Source organism: Carassius gibelio, chromosome B20 (assembly GCF_023724105.1).
Source record: "Carassius gibelio isolate Cgi1373 ecotype wild population from Czech Republic chromosome B20, carGib1.2-hapl.c, whole genome shotgun sequence".
Classification (NCBI taxonomy): domain Eukaryota; kingdom Metazoa; phylum Chordata; class Actinopteri; order Cypriniformes; family Cyprinidae; genus Carassius; species Carassius gibelio.
Genome location: NC_068415.1, coordinates 28,450,768 through 28,470,828, shown reverse-complemented (window position 1 = coordinate 28,470,828; position 20,061 = coordinate 28,450,768). Strand labels below are relative to the sequence as shown.

At 39.3% G+C, this 20,061-nt stretch overlaps 1 protein-coding gene across 11 annotated transcripts in view; it reads right to left on the bottom strand.

Moving 5' to 3' along the window:
• The window catches only part of LOC127983648 (pumilio homolog 2-like), a 130,208-nt gene that overhangs the window by 73,408 nt on the left and 36,739 nt on the right, over positions 1-20,061 (bottom strand). For all 11 annotated transcript variants that reach the window (XM_052585850.1, XM_052585853.1, XM_052585849.1 and 8 more), the window contains exons 6-7: positions 18,448-18,620; positions 11,512-11,800 (exon numbers count right to left, since the gene is read on the bottom strand). In XM_052585850.1, the coding sequence (XP_052441810.1) occupies positions 11,512-11,800; positions 18,448-18,620 (462 nt within the window). The remainder of the gene's footprint in view (positions 1-11,511; positions 11,801-18,447; positions 18,621-20,061) is intronic.

Here is a 20,061-nt window from a genome sequence, read left to right as displayed (position 1 = left end):
GACATTGTTCAGAAGAACAGCGTACTTTGATTAAAAAGTTGATTAGAGAGGGGAAAACCTATAAAGAGGTGCAAAAAATGATAGGCTGTTCAGCTAAAATGATCTCCAATGCCTTAAAATGGAGAGCAAAACCAGAGAGACGTGGAAGAAAACGGAAGACAACCATCAAGCGGCGCGCCTATCGCTTTCCATGCGTTTCTAGGCACGATGTGAACGGCCCCTTATTCATTCATTAATTATTTTTCGCTTGCATACATCTTCAAATATGCCGTGGAGAATCACAGAAAGTGACCAAATTAGGTTTTATTGTGAACTTTTTTTTTTGATTCGAATATCATTTTTATTCATCGAATAATTAAAGCAGAACGAATATTTGAATGTTCGACTATCCGTGCACACCCCTACTATCAATTACTATATTACCCAAGATAGCCACCTGCTGCTCTTAACTAACCCACAGAACAGGACTAGCAAAATATTTAATGTAGCTAGATTAGTTAACAAATATTATATATATTTTATATATATATATATATATATATATATATATATATATATATATATATATATATATATATATATATATATATATATCACCAGCCTCAGAAATCGCAGGTTAACAGCAGCTCAGATTAGAGACCAGGTCAATGGCACATGGAGTTCTAGCAGCAGACACATCTCTAGAACAACTGTTAAGAGGAGACTGTGTGAATCAGGCCTTCATGGTAGAATATCTGCTAAGAAACCACTGCTAAAGAAAGGCAACAAGCAGAAGAGACTTGTTTGGGCTAAAGAACACAAGTAATGGACATTAGACCAGTGGAAATCTGTGCTTTGGTCTGATGAGTCCAAATTTGAGATCTTTGGTTCCAATCACCGTGTCTTTGTGCGACGCAGAAAAGGGTGCTTTGATGGTAACACTGTTCGGGATTTAATCAAAATTGAAGGCATACTGAACCAGCATGGCTACCACAGCATCTTGCAGCGGCATGCTATTCCATCCGGTTTGCGTTTAGTTGGACCATCATTTATTTTTCAACAGGACAATGACCCCAAACACACCTCCAGGCTGTATAAGGGCTATTTGACCAAGGAGAGTGATGGGGTGCTGCGCCAGATGACCTGGCCTGACTTGAACCCAATCGAGGTGGTTTGGGGTGAGCTGGTCCGCAGAGTGAAGGCAAAAGGGCCAACCAGTGCTAAGCATCTCTGGGAACTCCTTCAAGACTGTTGGAAGACCATTTCAGGTGACTACCTCTTGAAGCTCATCAAGAGAATGCCAAGAGTGTGCAAAGCAGTAATCAAAGCAAAAGGTGGCTACTTTGAAGAACCTAGAATATGACATATTTTCTGTTGTTTCACACTTTTTTGGAATGTATATAATTCCACATGTGTTAATTCATAGTTTTGATGCCTTCAGTGTGAATCTACAATTTTCATAGTCATGAAAATAAAGAAAACTCTTTGAATGAGAAGGTGTGTCCAAACGTTTGGTCTGTACTATATATATATATATATATATATATATATATATATATATATATATATATATATATATATATATATATATATATTCTGAGTTTAAGCATGTCTAATTATTTTTATTAATTGATTATTTATTCATCTTTTGCCCTCAAAAATTTCATGTAATTAATGTGTACTAAAATAGTCTAGTCTGGCAATGTCTATTTGTATGTTTCTGCAAGGTCAGCAGACATTGAGGCTCGGGTTTGTTCCGATCTGAGCTTGTGAGCTGAGAGCGCATTTCTGAATATCCCGATCCGCTCGCTCATTCTGTGGGGTCTCACTCAACCCAGAATGGCCTGCTGGTTCAAAAATATGCAAGGAGTCATTTTATTGTTTTATAATAAACGTGTTTTCTGTGTCGCTGCAAAGATGAAGTTGACAATGCAGACTCGCCATGAACGCCAGAGAGAAATAAACATTTCATATGGATTTAATTATCAGAGAGTAGCCCATTTAATTTGGTTTGAATATTTCCATTTAAAAAAGACATTTCAAGCTTTCTGTAATATATAGCCTATATTTCTCAAATCAGAGGCACACGCTGAGTTTAGTTCACATGAAATGCAAGTGATCCTGCCGACGCCTTATTACACTGTCTGCAAGGCTATATATTTGCTTCTTATTTATTAAATACGGGCAACTGATAGATAAAACATTGATCAAAATTAAGATACAATTTATACAAAACGAAAATCTTTTAAAAATAGTTTTCTATAAAACAAAACGAAGTCCAATGAAGTGATGAAGTTGTAAAAATCATGTTTTACCAAAAACAGCGACGTACTAATAGACATACTAATAGACATAGCCAGACTAGACTATTTTAGTACAAATTATGAGCTTACTGACAATTTTGGTGCAGCATTAGATTAAATTTTTTTCTCCGTAATTTGTTGTTGGTGGCTGTTTTTGCTCCATTGACTTCCATCATAAAGAAATTTTTTTTAATTGCAAAGCCATGACACCATATAATCATGCGTCCTTGATTGTTTGTGGTTTTCCCTTTTGGAAAGAGGTAACATTTGTTATTTTTACAGTTGATCAGTAGGTGGGACCATTAACCCTTTAGATAGGCCTGTGAAAAAAAGGCTTAGTTTCTGACTTGTATATGGAGTAGGGCTGTGCAATGTGGACAAAAAAAAAACTATCACGATTTTTTGAACAATTTTGCAGTTTTGATTTTAATTATGATTTTGACACACACAGACATGCTTTACAGTCATAAATGCATTCAGTATAAATTTTAAACATATTTCCAAAAGAAAACCAATGGGAGCTTTATCAAATGTCTCTAGAACAGACATAAGTCAAAATAATCACTAAGTAAAGATGTCAAACAAAATGTCTAGACATATGGAAAAAAATAAAATAAAATCGTGTTTAGGGATTTTTTTTTTTTTTGGTGCCATGCATTGGTCATAGAGCTCACTGTAGCGGTGCCTCAGGTGTTATATGTTTTCCCCAATATATTTATTACACACGTACTCCATCTGCAGTGCGTATACAGTAAGTTGTGTGTGTACGCGATTCAAAAGCAGCAACGAGAGCGCATTATTGTAACGCGAAAGCACATTAAAATAATGCGCAAAAGCGAATCTATCCACTCGCACCAGTGATGCGCGTGTCAATGTATTAATAACCCACACCCGACCGACGTTTTAAACTAAACCCGCCCGCAACTCAAAAAAAAAATATATATATATATATATATATATATATATATATATATATATATATATATATATATATATATATATATATATGTACCCGACCCGCTTCCTGACCCACATTTTTAAAAAGTAGTAAATTTGCTTTTGCCTACGTTCCTATGGCCCAATGATGCTACGATGAGCATTTACTGCTTTTTAAAATGCGGGTCAGGAAGCGGGTTGTGTACTATATATATATATATATATATATATATATATATATATATATATATATGAGCACCCGCTCAATTTGGAACAAACCACGCATCACTGACTCGCAAGCAGATTTCCTTTGTTCTGTTAACCCTTCTGCATCCTTGAGGACATTTTTGGCTTTTTCAGTTTTGTTTTTTTGATATCTTTGCCTGTTTTAATGCTAACTGCATAAAATTTGCCACAGGTGTGTATTTTTATTGGAATTTTAATATTTCACCTTCATTTCCTTTTAAAAAATCTATTTTCTACTAGGTACACAAAATACAATGCAATGCAATTTTTAATCCCGGTGCCATTCAACTATAAAATGATGCAATCTTTGTTAACAGGCTTTCATTCTGTTGGCAAGGCTTCAAAATTTACATTTTTACTATATTTTACCAGATGGTGCCATTTTTTCAGGTTTGGCATATAAAGCAAATTATTGCTTTATTGTTGTTTTCTGCTGTTTTCGGCTTATGCATATTATAGAGCCAATTAGATATATTATGAAGCTATAATTGTGTGGGTGTGTTGGTATGGATATCAGAGTGTGGTTTGTATGTGTGTACTGAAAATTTTATGGGTGTGTGTGAACAGTTTGAATGAAAAAAATATATATTGTACTGAAAATCACAAATCCCACCCCATGTAAATGAGTCATACAGAGTCACAGACCCTGTCATGTGAAAACTGAATAAGGTCAAAAAGTTTTTTTTTTTTTTCAAAAAGAGCTTTGAAGATTTTTTTTTTCATTCAAACACATTTCTTATTACTTGTTTGCACTTTTTCATTTGTTTTTTTTTTTTGTTCAAAGATAAAGCTTGATTTTGATGTAGTAGATGGTGAAAATGGTGATTGTTTTGTCTGGTAGATTTTAGTTGAGACGGGTGCTTTCACAGCCAAACCTATAAATATCAGTAGCTTGAGGGCCTTGTCATTTCATAGTTTGCAAGATGAAGAGACTTTTCACAGCAAGGGAAGCTCTGGATCTAGTTGTGGCCACCAACAGTGAGCACCCGGGTACATGTGAAAGTGAGGATAAAGAGTTGACTTCAGAGGATGAAGTCGAGTTTGCATTAGAGTCTGACTCTAATAGCTCTTGTTCCTCTGATGACAGCACTGAGAGTGAGGACACAGAAGACACTGCACTGGTCTTCCACTCACACTGAGATGCAGCGCTACAATCGTGCCAAGGGTATGACCCCGGGTCCCACACACTATGCAACTGCCCACATCACAACTTTGCAGTCCTGCTTCGACCTCTTCATCACCGAAGAAGTCATTCAGCTTCTTCTGGAGAACACTAATTTACACATGAGGCGTTTTGTGATGGATTGGATTGATTTCGATTCCATGGACATTCAGGCATACATCAGGCTTCTGATTCTGGCCGGCCTGTACAAGTCCCAAAATGAATCAACAAGAAGCCTGTGGGATGTGGAAAACGGCCGTTCCATTTTCCGAGCCACCATGTCCCACCATAAATTCAAGCTCCTGAGCTCCACCCTGATGTCCGATGACACGACCTGCACGTTACATGCATGACAAGCTGGCTGCATTTCGGACCATCTGGGAGAAGTGGACACATCGCCTTCCCCTGCTGTTCAACCCAGGCCAGGATGTCTGTGTGGATGAGCAGCTCGTCCCTTTCAAAGGCCGATGCAGATTTCACCAGTACATGCCAAGCAAGCCTGCCAAGTATGGCATAAAAATTTGGGTCACCTGTGATGTCACCACATCCTATGCATGGAAGTTGCAAATTTACACGGGGAGGTCTGCTGGAAGTCCTGCGGAGGTGAACCAAGGAAAAAGGGTCATTCGGGAAATGACGGAGGGGCTCCAGGGGAACACTGTGACCTGCAACAATTTTTTCACCTCCTATGGACTGGCGGAGGAGCTTCTAAAGAGGAAGATGGCCCTAGTCGGCACAATTCGCAGGAACAAGCCAGAGCTTCCCACACAGCTGCTGCAAATAAAGCATAGAGCACTTCTGTCCTCCCTCTTTGCTTTTACTAAGATGCACACTAAGCTGTGTCTTACGTACCCACGTTTTTGTCCTTTTGGACCTGAGTGATAGTTTTTATTTTAAATCTGATACTGCATAAAAATATGAAAGCATAAAAATGAATGTTGTTGTTAACCATTGACATATCCAAGGATGTAATATTTAAAGAAAAAAAAAACTGCTTGGCATTTAGTATATGGAAATGTTTTTTTATAAAAATCAACAGTGGCATTATGTAAAGAAACCAGCGTTTAAGGTGTTAAAATTTCTTAAAATTAATGAATGTTTGGTCATTATCATTATAACTGATGCTGGAAAAAAATCTAAGTCAGTGAAAGTGGAAAAAATATTAATCTATAATATTTTTATGACACTTTTTTGACAAGGACATTTTTGTCCTTTGAGCCTGAGTGGTAGTTTTATTTTTAAGCAGACACTGTAAAAAAAAAAAGAAAAAAAATCTGCTTAGAATTTAGTAAATTGAAAATAAATATTTTTTTTTCTTTTTTTTTCTATTTTTTTTTTTCATAAAAAAACAGCAGTGGCATTATGTAAACAAACCAGCATTTAAAGGGTTAAAATTCTGAAAATTAATGAATGTTTGGTCATTGTGATTAGAGCTGATGCTGGTTAAAAAATGGCATCAGTGAAAGTGGAAAAAAATATAAATATATAATATTTTTATGACACTTTTTGGACATGGACATTTTTGTCCCCTATGAACCTATGTGTAACTTTTTTTAATTGATGCACAAGGGTTAACAGAACCAGATGCGCGTGCTCAGATTATAGACTGTATAAGGCTCAGATATATGCTGCCTTACAACGTGTCCCCTCTCGCTCGTCCTGTGTCCTGTGCACTCACAACTCTCTCTGTGCTCTCATGGCAAGATATTAAATCTTTTCGCACCTTTCTATTTATAACCTTTTCTGTTCTCATCTTTTTACTGCATGCAGTGTGAACGTTCTGTTCCATTAACATGGGCTTGGAAAAAAAAGGCTATGCATCACAGACAGAGTGTGTGAACCTGGAGTTAGGCATATGCCTAACATATGCCTGTGTGTGTGTGCTTTCCTGGCACAGGGTGTGTGTGAAGCGTCTAGTGCAGTAGTGTGGAGTTGGAGGTGTTTGTAGTTAGTGCATGCTTTATGCTGCACACTGCTTGCAACTTTTATTCATTTATAACAGCCCTATTCAGGGACCGCACTGCTCACCTCAAGTTGAGGAAGGGTCTAGAAAAGGTGGCCTAAAAAATGCCCGCTCAAATCATACCTGGACAGGATACCACACCTGTCGGGTCATTCCACTTCTGCGGTCGAAACAGAAGAAATAAATCCTACAACCTTAAACTGGCAATGGCAGATCTGAAAGACCCCATAGAAGAACAGCACTGGTTGCAGCCGAGCTGCACTGCTATGATATCGACATTGCTGCCCTGAGTGAAACCAGGCTCCTTGATGAAGGGTCTCTAAAAGAGGAGGGAATGGGTTACACCTTCTACTGGAAAGGCTATCCCACAGGTGGACAACATCTGCATGGTGTGGGACTGGCAATTAAGAACACACTACTTCCAAGACTCACTGAAACTCCTGTGGGCATCAGTGAAAAACTGATGACCCTCCGTATCCCCCTAGTGAAGAACCGCTATGCCACACTTCTAAGTGTGTATGCTCCAACTTTACCATCTGACAGTGAGTCTAAAGACTCTTTTTACCAAACACTGGATGAGATTCTCCACCAGATACCCAAGAACGACAAGATCCTCCTGCTTGGAGACTTCAATCCTCGTGTTAGGCAGAACAGTGGGATATGGAAAGGAGTTCTTGGCAGGCATGGGATTGGTCAGGCCAACTCAAATGGCATGAGGTTACTTACCCTCTGCTCTGCACAACCTGACAATAACCAACACCATCTTCCAGCAAAAGACCAAATACAAAACATCATGGATGCATCCACGTTCCAAACATTGGCACCTGATTGATTATGTCATCGTGAGACGCTGTGACCTCAGAGACGTTCTCATAACCCGGGCCATGAGAGGTGCGGAATGCTGGACAGATCATCGCATGATCATGACCAAGGTCCTCATGAAAGTGCGCCACCCCATGCACTTTCGTAGGAGGCGACTAGACTGTGTCCGCCTGGAAGATAACACTGCAAGGAATGAGTTTCGTCGCTCCCTGGCTGAGAAACTAGGGGAGCTAGAACTCCTCCTGAGGGATGGTAATGCCATAGAACAGCAGTGGACCTCTATAACTACAGCCCTTCATGAAGCAGCAGCCCAAACAATTGGCTATAAGAGCAAAAACCATCAAGACTGGTTTGACAACAACTCCGAGTCCATCCATAACCTACTAAGCAATATGCACAAAGCACATCAGGAAACCCTAAGAAAACCCTTATCCAGCACTGCCAAACAGCATTGGCAAAAAGCTCGTCGGGAAGTCCAGAGAACTCTGCGGACCTTACAAAACAAGTGGTGGATGGAGAAGGCTCATGAAATTCAGTCATTCGCTGACAGAAATGACATGCACAACTTTTATAATGCAGTCAAATACATTTATGGCCCAACAAGTCATCGCATCACTCCCCTGAAAACAGCAGATGGTCTTAAAGTCCTGAAAGACCAGAATAGCATCCTGGAGAGGTGGGCTGAACATTTTAACACCTTACTAAATCAGGACTCTGATGCAGACTATACCATCCTGAATGAATTGCCTGAATTTCCCCCTATTGACAACCTTAGCCAACCTCCAACCTTCCTGGAGGTTCTGTCAGCTGTCCGCTCCCTGAAGTATAACAAGTCTCCTGGTACTGACAATATTTCTGCAGAACTGCTAAAACAGGGAGGGTATCTCTGCACAAGAACACTACATCATTACATCACCAAGGCCTGGGATGAAGAAAGCATCCCACAACAATGGAGAGATGCTAGTATTGTAACCATATATAAGAGCAAAGGGGATAGGGCCATTTGTGACAACCATAGGGGCATATCACTTCTTGCTGTGGCAGGCAAGGTCCTGGCTAAGGTGATGTTACAAAGACTGATCAATAACATCACAGAGTCTATGCTACCCGAGTCACAGTGTGAGTTTAGAAAGAACAGAAGCACAGTCTACATGGTCTTTACAACCCGGCAACTTCAGGAAAAGTGCAGGGAGCAACATAAAGACCTGTTTATGGCTTTTGTCGACCTCTCCAAAGCCTTTGACACTGTGCAGAGAGATCTCTTGTGGGAAGTCCTCCTCCGGTTTGGACGCCCCACTAAGTTTGTCAACATCCTCCGTCAGTTTCATGATGGAATGACTGCTAGGGTGACAATAGGAGGTCAACAGTCTAGCCCTTTCCCTGTGCGCACAGGGGTAAGGCAGGGGTGTGTACTGGCACCAGTGCTTTTTAACATCTTCCTCATTTGTGTCACCCAGCTTCTCCACAAGGAAATACAAGACAACAGTGGAGTGACAGTAGCATACAGGCTGGATGGTAACCTCTTTAATATCAGGAGACTGCAATCAACCACCAAACTGCACAGAGTGAGGATACTTGAGCTGCAGTATGCAGATGACTGCGCTCTCGTATCTCACTCTCCACAAGACCTCCACTCTGTCCTAGATGCAGCAGTAAGGGCATATAGCAGGATGGGGCTGAACATCAACACCGCCAAAACAGTGGTAATCTGCCAGTGGAGTGCCAACATCCCACCCGCACCACCCATCTTCTATGTTGCAGATGAAAAACTATCAATTGTGCCATCATTCAAATACCTGGGGAGTATTATCTCTGAGGACAATAGCATTGACAATGAGGTCCAAAACAGAATCAAAAAAGCATCAGCTGCCTTTGGGAGACTCCGGCGGCGGGTTTTTCAGAACAAGAACCTTCATCTTAAACAAAATATACATCTACCAAGCAGTCTGCATCACCACCCTCCTCTACAGCTGTGAAGCATGGGTTACTTACAGCCGCCACATCAAGTCCCTGGAACACTTCCACATCTGCTGTCTCCAGCGCATCCTGGGAATCACTTGGTGTGTCAGAGTGCCTCACACTGAGATCCTGAGGAGAGCAGGCTGCAAGAGTATTGAGGCCACAATCACCCAGCACCAACTGTGCTGGCTGGGACATGTCATAAGAATGCCCTACAATCGTCTGCCCCGCAGAGTGCTATATGGCCAGCTACAACTAGGCCAGCGCTCTGCTGGAGGCCAGAAGAAACATTTTAAAGACCAAATAAAAACAGCGCTTAAGAGGTGCAAAATAAAACCTGGGGACTTGGAGAACATGGCTGCTGACCGTAACACCTGGCGGCAGCAGTGTTTAGATGGGACCCAAGCACTGGAGGAGGAAAGGACAGTAAGGAGACAACAAAGAAGGCTCAGGAGAAACCCACCCATAAATACCAGTAACACCGATAGCATGTATATATGCCCCACCTGCAATAGAACCTGTGGATCCAGGATCGGATTATTCAGCCATCAGAAAACTCAGAAGTGGAAAAGACAGAAGTGGACGTCATCATCGGATTCGATGGACAACCGCAAGCAAGGCATATGCCCAGTCTGCTCTGTTCTCGCGCTCCACTTAGGCGCGCTGCATCCTGATTGGTTCAGATAACATACTCTATACAAGTTATGAGCTGGTCATATTTAAATAGCAATATTAATTAACATTTGCTTTTTCCACTCTCTCTGCGCCATGCATGTAAGTAATCAAAACTCAAACTGAATTGCAATTCCTTTTGCATTTGAATTTCCAATGAATATATTTATTAGATTACCTTATATATTTTATATTTCATATTTTAAATTTTATCCATTATGGAGTGAAAGGAATTAAGTTATTTCCTTACGAAATTAACTCCCCAAGCCAAAACTCAGGAGCTCACAGAAAACAGATACCATTCTGACATGCACAGATAACATTCTGCCATGCAATAAAACAATAAAATTGATCTGAAAAAGAGATCTTCAAGGAGTGCAAACAACACCTATTTACGACCTCCTTCATCCCGCTTCTCTCCCCTCTTTGCCTCTGACTCTCACTCTTCTCCTCCAAAAGCAAGAATATCCATATGCCATGTTATATCTTGTGAAAATTTTGTTTTTTCCACTTCATGTTTAGTATCATTTTAAAATGGTCTCTATTTCACCATAGTCATTTATATTATGAGAAAGATCAAGAACTTTTGTAAAATTGTGTTCTGCTGAGAAGGTGGTATGTTACCCTTTAGGGGTCTTTGAGAATGTTTAACTCCAACCAGGTTTAACCCTTAAGTGACCGCGGGAACCTATTGAACCAAAATGACCATTATGTTTTTATTAACTCCAACCAGGTTTGAACATTATGTGACCACGATAACCTATTGAACCAAAATGACTGTTATGTTTTTACAACTGATTTGAAGATTTCTTTGTTGTCTGGTTTGAGTATTTAAGGGGAGTGACAAAACAGTGCGTGGCGATTCTGTAGTCAGATCAGCCCATAGTGTGGAGTATCTCATATGCTCCATACTATGTATCTTTCTGAAGTCAGGTATATTATTATTTATTCAAAAATGTAATTGTGTTGAACACATTGTGCCCATAGAGCACATTGTATAGTTGTTTGTGTTACTACCTGTACACATTGTTTAGTTAAGTTTATTCTCTAAAACACCTGAGTGCTTTGCTATACATTTTAGAACATGTGTATTAAATTAGAATAACTGTTTCATGTGTGGATCACGTGGTCGTTGCCCATATGACTACAGTGTCTGTGCAGGAGCAAAGTTGCCACGCGGTTACAATGTGATTCGCAATTGCAATATCCTTTCTAAATTGGCTTCTAATTGTTTTCATTATGTAATTGACAGTTTGTGATCGTAATAGAGCCACGTGAAGCTAGCGTGAGACTTAAAAGAGACATTAGGTCCCCAGTGAATGGATAATTGAAAGTGATTTTCTCGAAAATTTTCATTTCATATTGTCAAGGCACTGACCCTTTATACTGTAAAAGCAAAAGCAACTGTTATTGTAAACAAAAAAACACAAGTGTAAATATAATTATTAACTGCAGGTGAGCAGTTGTACCTGCTGTTGGGAGTTGTAGTCAAATAAGCCGACTGGAGCACCAGATGAGTCCATCTGGATCTGGTTCCCAGCATAGTCAAACTGGAGCGACTCCATGCCTGCCTGATGCTCCATGCCACCCATGTTATGGGCTTCCTGGCCTTGGAAGTCCTCGGTGGGAGGCTTGTTTGTGACAGGGTTGGGTGGCTGCAGAATATGTGGGTGTGCCATCATTTCCAACCCAGACTGACTAGGGCCCAACCGTTCTACTGCCTCTGTGGGGGACGCCTGGCGACTGCCTGGGGTAGGGCTGTAGGAAATATGTTTTTAAATCAAATCATGGATCCTTAGCTATCATAAAACAAAAAGCAAGCAGTGACATTCTTACAGTTCCACTAATTGCTATTCAATTAAAGGCCTAAAAAGTTTTATATCCAAAATTTAACAACCCTTTGAGCACACATTGGCAATAGAATTGCCATTGGCTAGTGTGTATGTGTTATATATATATATATATATATATATATATATATATATATATATATATATATAGAGAGAGAGAGAGAGAGAGAGAGAGAGAGAGAGAGAGAGGGTAGTAACGGATTACATGTAATCTGGATTACGTAATCAGATTCAAAAACTCAAGTACTTGTAATTAGAGTAAACTACTTTTTAAAATACTTGTAATCAGTTACTTTTGTATGGATTACATGATTACATATTTACACAATGGTATTAAGTTGGTCACAATTCATTGATGCCACCAAATTATTATTATTATTTTTATGTTTATATTTTTTCCTAAAAAACCTGCCACATATATACGTTCATGATTCTTTGAGTTTTTCCGGTGGAGAGGAGGAGGGGTGTCAGAATCACGCACAGAAGAAATCAGCAACAAGATTAAAGGGAAATGGAGGGGAACGCAGTCTTTAAATCACTGGATGTTCAGACAACATTTAATTTTTAAAGAAAGACACAGGAAAAATGTCACTGTTCAGTGTAAATTCTGACTACCACGGATTAATTTGCTGTCCATGGAATTCTTTGACCTATCAAAGTTATTGCTGGGAATTTCATGTCCTTTAATATATTTTTTTTAATGTTGATTTTTCTTCATTGTTACTAACGTTACCTTATGCACTTCAAGTGTTTTGAGATGAAATATTTAACCTGGAAATGGTCTCTATATATTAGCCAGGGCTCGACATTAATGCTGGTCCAGGACAAGTGGATTTTGTGAAGGGGCAAGTGAAAGAGAATTGTACTTGCCCGAACGGACAAGTAACCTAATCAAAATTTTAATAACAAACAATAACTAGGGCAGCACAATTTGGCGAGAATGAATCAGATTTTATTACTTTCAGTGTAAATGGTGACTAATAACGGATAATGTATTGACAGTATCAAGGTCGCATCAGCTGAGGCTCGTGCAGCCGTCTGACTCATGGAGAAATCAACACTATAAGAACAGCACACACAAAGAAACAAACATATTGCGGTAGAAGAAATATAAATATTCTGTATATTATGTGCAATATCACACGACCAGGAGTGTTTTTCCGACTTTCAGCTCGATTGTAAATGTGATACTGATTTTATGCATCTTCAGTTAAATAAACAAGTAATATTAACTTACTTTTAGACACATTATGGATCGTTTTTGTTCCATTTCAAACAAAAATAATTCTAAGCAAAGCCAAAGCAAAACAGTCGCGCATCTGTGAGAAACACACAATAGTCTTTCGTTTCTAAATTATTTAATTTTAAATGAGTCAATGATTCAGTGAGCCATTTATAAAAACGGTTACTTGCTTCATTTATTAAAGGAACAGTCCGACTTTTTGGGACTTTAGCTTATTCACAGTATCCCCCAGAGTTAGATAAGTCTATACATACCTTTTTCATTTCTGTGCGTTTTGTAAGTGGCCTAATGGTTAGTGGGAAGTCGTGGCCTAATGGTTAGAGGGTTGGACTCCCAATCGAAGGGTTGTGAGTTCTAGTCTTGGGCCGGACGGAATTGTGGGTGGGGGAAGTGCATGAACAGCTCTCTCTCCACCTTCAATACCACGACTTAGGTGCCCTTGAGCAAGGCATCGAACCCCCAACTGCTCCCGGGGAAACCGCAGCATAAATGGCTGCCCACTGCTCCGGGTGTGTGCTCACAGTGTGTGTGTATGTGTGTGTGTGTGTGTGTGTGTGTGTTCACTGCTCTGTGTGTGTGCATTTCGGATGGGTTAAATGCAGAGCACAAATTCTGAGTATAGCACTATTCGGACGGGACTAGTTTTCTAAACTACGTTTGAGTTTCGATTCTTACCACCTGTCTGTGATTTTCATGTACCAATTCGGACGGGACTAGTATCTAGGGTCTGATTTGTGCATCTGGGCGTCACAGAGATCACGCGCTCTGAATGCGTGCATTTAATTCATTCAGAATGATTGCCTTAGTATTATTACACAATAAATACTAAATGGATAGTATAGCAAAACCATGTTAATGTGTGGTTCCTTTAGTTTAACTTGTTTTTCTTTTCTTTTTTTTATTAAATGTAATTAAAGCATTATGTAACTGAGTACATAAATGAACGTGAGTAATCCTACCTGATGCTGATAATACAATAGCCGGTATTAACAGTTTACGCGATCTTGCTCTTGATTTTATTATTTGTATTATTTTTTTATTATTATTTATTTGCCGCTAAGCAAATATATGAAACATGCGCGCGGTAAGAGCATCTACGGTAATTCACGTTGGCCAAAACACACAAGGAAACGCATTGTGAAATAAAATATCACCGGCAATCACAGACATTTGCATTCGGACGGGATTAGTTTTCTCAGAGGATCACTGAGTTTGCTGAAAAACAGTAGGTAATTTGCTCTGGAATTATCACAGAGGTTGTGTCAGAAAAACACAGACGTGGCAGATTCGGACGGGATTAAAATCACGAAGTACGTCTGTGAAACGCAGATTTCTCTAACGACCCCCTGTAAAACTAGTCCCGTCCGAATAGGTAATTCACGTTGGCCAAAACACACAAGGAAACGCATTGTGAAATAAAATAAAAACCCACTGCTCCGGGTGTGTGCTCACAGTGTGTGTGTGTGTGTGTGTGTGTGTGTTCACTGCTCTGTGTGTGTGCATTTCGGATGGGTTAAATGCAGAGCACAAATTCTGAGTATGGGTCACCATACTTGGCTGAATGTCACTTCACTTTAAAAAGTGTTATTTGACACACCCACCGCTAGCACACGTCAACAAGGCGTCTCAGGTGCTGCGCTAATCACTCCGACCAAGTAGCCACTCCACCCAAGTAACGTTAGCTGTGCTCCTACGCCTAGTGAGAATATAGTTCCCAGTATTTATACGATTAAAAATGGTCTAAGCCTTGTTATTTTTACACGCTGTGACTATACAGATCACAACATGTAATTAGGAAAATGTTTGCATTATTTTGTCACTTATTGGAATTACTATGATAACAGTATCCATTTACATCCAGTCTTTGTGCTAAGCTAGGCTAGCGGTGGGTGCCTCAAATAACAGTTACAGAACGCACAGAAATGAAAAAGGTATGTATGGACTTATCTTACTCTGGGGGATACTGTGAATAAGCTAAAGTCCCCAAAAGTCGGAGTGTTCCTTTAACTGATTCAGCCATTTTAACTAATCGGTTTAATCAGTGATTCACTCATTAATACAGTGACTTGTCACCACCTACTGGTGGTTTTTGATTTACTTGTCTGAAGGATATATATTAGGGATGCACCAAATCCAGGATTCGGATTCGGCCGAATACTGGGCTTTGTGAAGGGGTTCGGTTTTGGCCGAACCTTAGGGTTTTTTTTTCACCAAACCGAACCCTAGGCTTATGCTACGCTGGTCGACGTCACGCGGCTGTTGATTGCGTGAAGGTGTTTATATGAGGAGGAACAAGGCCCGACAGTTCGCTCTAAGCTAAACTGTTCAGGAAATCTTGAGCGGCTGGGACGATTTCTTTCGTAGCAATACACATCGGGTGCTGATGTGGAGATAAGCGTTTTTTTCAGTGAGCCTTTGATTCCTCTAAGAGAGGATCCTCTTCAGTGGTGGAAGACAAACCAGTAGAGATTTCCACTGCTGGCAAAAACAGCAAAAATCTACCTCTGTGCCCAGTGAAAGACTTTTCATTACTGCTGGGGACATTCGTTCCCACACTCGCAACCAGCTGTCACCTGTTAATGCAGAGCGTCTTGTTTTTTTTTTAAATGAAACTCATTTCATGTGAAAGATTAGAGGGTTTTACGTTAATTTAATTATGATGCAGGAGATGTGTATGATCTTCCATAATATTTTTCGTAATATTTGGCTACTGTTCTAATTGTAGCCTATCCTACTGTTATAAACGAAAACTAAACAGCCTACTATCCATGTTTTTTGAGTTAATGTTCAATTACTGTACATTAATTTCAGTTAAGTCACCAAACATATTCTGATTTTTAAAAAGAAAAGAAAAACACTTTTCTTTGCATTGCTGGACTTTTATTGAAAGGTTTTGGTTGTTTACTTGGGTAAGCATAAGCTTTGTAATTGTCAAAAAATAGGGGTGCTCCGATCACGATCGGCCAATCATTATGTGCATCTTGTCAGTAAAGCCGGTTCTCTAATCAACGGTAAATTCTATCAGGTGCGTGATTTCAAATGAGAAGATGCGCAAATCCACGTTCATTTTCACCGTTTATTTGCGCATCTTCTCAATTAACAACGGCTCTGTGTAGTAACAGCTGCTCTATGTGAAATCACGCACCTGAGGGAATTTACCGCTGATTAGATAACTGGCGTTACTGACGAGATGCGCTTTAACGATCAGCCGATTGTGATCGGAGCAGCCTTATCAAAAAAATTCTCACTTGTCATCCTGGCATGATCTTGTTTATTTTATTTTATATATTTATATATTTATTAATTTTTTTATGCAAGCATACCACATGTAAGGGACCACAAACGTCTGCAGAGAGTGGTGAAGACTGCTGAGAAGATCATCAGGACTCCGCTGCCCTCTCTGCATGCCATTTACTACCGCATAGTCCACAGGAGAGCTGCCTCCATTCTTAAGGACCCCACCCACCACAACACAGACTGTTCACACTTTTACCCTCAGGACGGAGATACAGGAGTGTCAAATGCAGGACTTCCAGAATAAGGAATTCATTCTTCTCCTCAGCCATTAGACTTTTAAATGGGTAGCCATTGGACACATACTAGACTCACTCACATGGGTGAACAGTACCGAACGGTTCCTGGGCAAATTCCAAATGGAAGTGATCATCCCTATCCCCTTGGAGTGGGGACTTTGGAGTGAATAGGGCATATGTGTTGCCATTAAGTATTTGTTAGGAATGCACTTTGCAAAAGGAGTGACATAATTTCCTCATTATCTTCAGCTGGCATGTTCCTGTGACAGCGCAGCATGTGTCCGTCAGCAGATGTCGCTGTTTTACTGTTATAAATGTTTTTGTTTTTTTTATTATTGTTGTTGTTAGCATAACCGTTGCAAATAAACATACATTTTATATTTAAATAAGTTTTAAAAATATGCTATATAATATATAAAAACAAATATATATAAAACTTTTTAAAACATTAAATGTATATTGTTTTGATGTTGATGTCCATCAGTGAATCTGCTGTCACGGGAACATCCCAGCTGAAGATAATGAGGAAATTATATTGCTCCTTTTGCAAAGTGCATTCCTAACGACTACTTAGTGGCACGCACATGCCCTACTCACTCCAAAGTCCCCACTTCAAGGGGATAAGGATGATCACTTCCAAATTCAATTTGCCCAGGTACCATTCGGTACCGGTACTAGTACCGGCGCATCCCTACTCACTCATCTCATAGAATAGGTGGACTGAACTGCCACAGCTCAATTTACACATTTGTAAATGCTCTGAGACATCCGCTTAGGACTGCGCATGCACACTGGCTGATCTAAAGTGAGAAATAAGCTTTTTAAAGTGCTATCTGAGCAAAAGTAACACAATTTATGACACAGTTGTTGTCAGAATTCTTTGGTGACTTCAAATATGATTTTTTTATGAAATGAAAGCTTAGTGAACAGTTTTGGAGAATTTGATTTTTCCCCATTCAAAGAGATAGGAACTACACTTGGATTATCTAGAGGCATTAACAAAAGATGTGAAGAGTGAAGCTTTTCTTGCTTACGTGAGAGAAACAGTGAATTTAAATGTCTGAAACTTAAAATATGCATTATGTGGTTAATAACACAGCATGATATGACAAGAGCAGTGCACGTCTCTCTCTGACTCAGCGCCAGCCAATGCGTGAAAACGCAGTTTGAATTTGACAAATGTTAAAATTCCCATATGTGGGACCATACTCCCAGGGGCACAGATATAAGAATCCCATTTGTGGGACCGAATTGCTCAAAAGGTTAATCATCCTTTCTGTTCTTTCAATCGCTTTACTTATACATCGACATTCCATGTCCATTATTCTGAAACCCGCGGGACACAACAAAAACACAGCTCCAATCACAGTGTCCTCCATCCTCCTGTTGTTAATGTTGTTGAACGTCGTGCACAAATGAGGGCTTACATCACGACCTAGTACACATGTACAGTGTGAATGCAACCTGGGAAATAGTTCACGCAAAATTCTCCCAGTACTTTGGTACTGCACATTTAGTTCTGGAACTAAAGCAGTGCGAAAGGCCCTTTTATCTTTATAGTTATCGTGCTTGGTGTGAAGAGGCCTTTAGTCTCTAACTCTAATAACAAATTATCAGTCAATGGCTAATGACACACATTATATTACTGTATAGCATGGAAATTTAGTTGCATATTCAAGTGATTTACTTGCATTGTAGAGGAGTGTTTAAATTCTTTTAAAAAGTAAAATGTTTTGGTTAACACTGTTACAAGTTTAATAAGCAAAATAACCATCATACTTGAAGTCTTTACAGTCGCGATCCATTCCATTAAGCAAGCCTCTGGAATTAGCTTTTGAGGCATCCCCTTCATCTCCGACTTTCATCTCAGGACTTTTGTCTTCTTCAAATGGAGAAGCCTTTTCTTTTGAATCACCTTTCTCCCTGCCATCTGGATCTGCATCTGCTCCACCCTGGAAGCACCATAAATCAAAGTTAAACAAAGCCATCCCAAATGGCCAAATTACTTCAGGTTGTGTATAATTATCTTAAATGTAGTCTAATACCCCCCTCTGCAAAATACTACATTGCTCAGTAAATATTCATCCATAGTATTTTATAGTCTCGCTTTCATTACTATTGTGTGATTAAGTGTAAAAAATTTAGACATTTTTTTTTCATAGTTTTGTCAAAAAAATACTTAAATGATTGATCTTGAAAAGGAGTCCCTAGTAGGGTTGGGTACCAGACTCAGTAATTTTAAGGGAACCAACCGAACTGAATTCCTCAATTTTGGATGAATAAATCAAAAGTAGGTCTGCCACTTAATTCAAATCATGATATGAACTAGTGTCTGTGTATATTAAAATGCAAAAAGATGGTTCAAATATGAATCCTGCATGTTCCGCTTGCGTCTGTATATATCAATGGCAGAAAAGCAGTATTGTTTACTACACAAACAATGAAGCCACTTGCCGCTCGCTGTGATTTTCAGCCTCTTCATTTCACTATAAATGACAGCATGAACAAAAAAAAAATGTAATCTTCAAAGTCGCTGTGAGAGATTTTCATTTGAGAAAACCAGCATCATCATACTATATACAAACAAACTTCTAGAGCTGAAGATCTTTGCCCGAACTCGACAGGACCCGATGGGACCCGACGGATTCGGTCGGGTTCGGGCTTAATTTATATCATCTTACGCGGGCTCGGCTCACGTCATGTGTTTCGTTTAGCTTGAGAAAGATGCGAAAATGGATGCTGAGTAGGTGTAACGGAGGCTTGCCTCTGGCGATTACGTTTTGGTTGCACCAGCAACTAAAGCAAAGTCTGAGGTGTGGAAAAGTTTTGACCATGTTTATAATGACAATAATGAGTGAATGAGCGCAGGAACTCACTGAAGACATCTACAGTGGATTCAATCATTTTCCTCCACAAAAACATGTAGGCTTAGCCTAAAATCTCTGTGAGTAAAGGTTTTTCAAATGATAACTATATATTCATTGAGTCTTAAATGCATAATGTGGACTGAGTATTTACGCTAATGTTGGCATTATTCTTTTATTAAATGTCAGCTGCTAGTGGCGAAGCAATCTTAATTTCGTTATTGCCAAATACCCATCTTAATTAAAAATTGATCTTAATTTTATTTGTTGAAAAAGCCTAACTTTTAAAGCCCGATTACAGCTATACAAACTTCATGGCAACCTGTCAAAATAAAAGTATGGTTTGCGGTTTACTTTAACAAAAATATATTAGTCTTGAATTACTTTTGTACAGCATAATGTGCATTTTTAAATATAATATTTCCTATCAAATTTAAATACAACAAATGATGAAATGAAATATTACAACCAAATTAATCACTTAATTGTAAAAATATTTATACAATTATTAGCCTTTTAAAAAAAATCT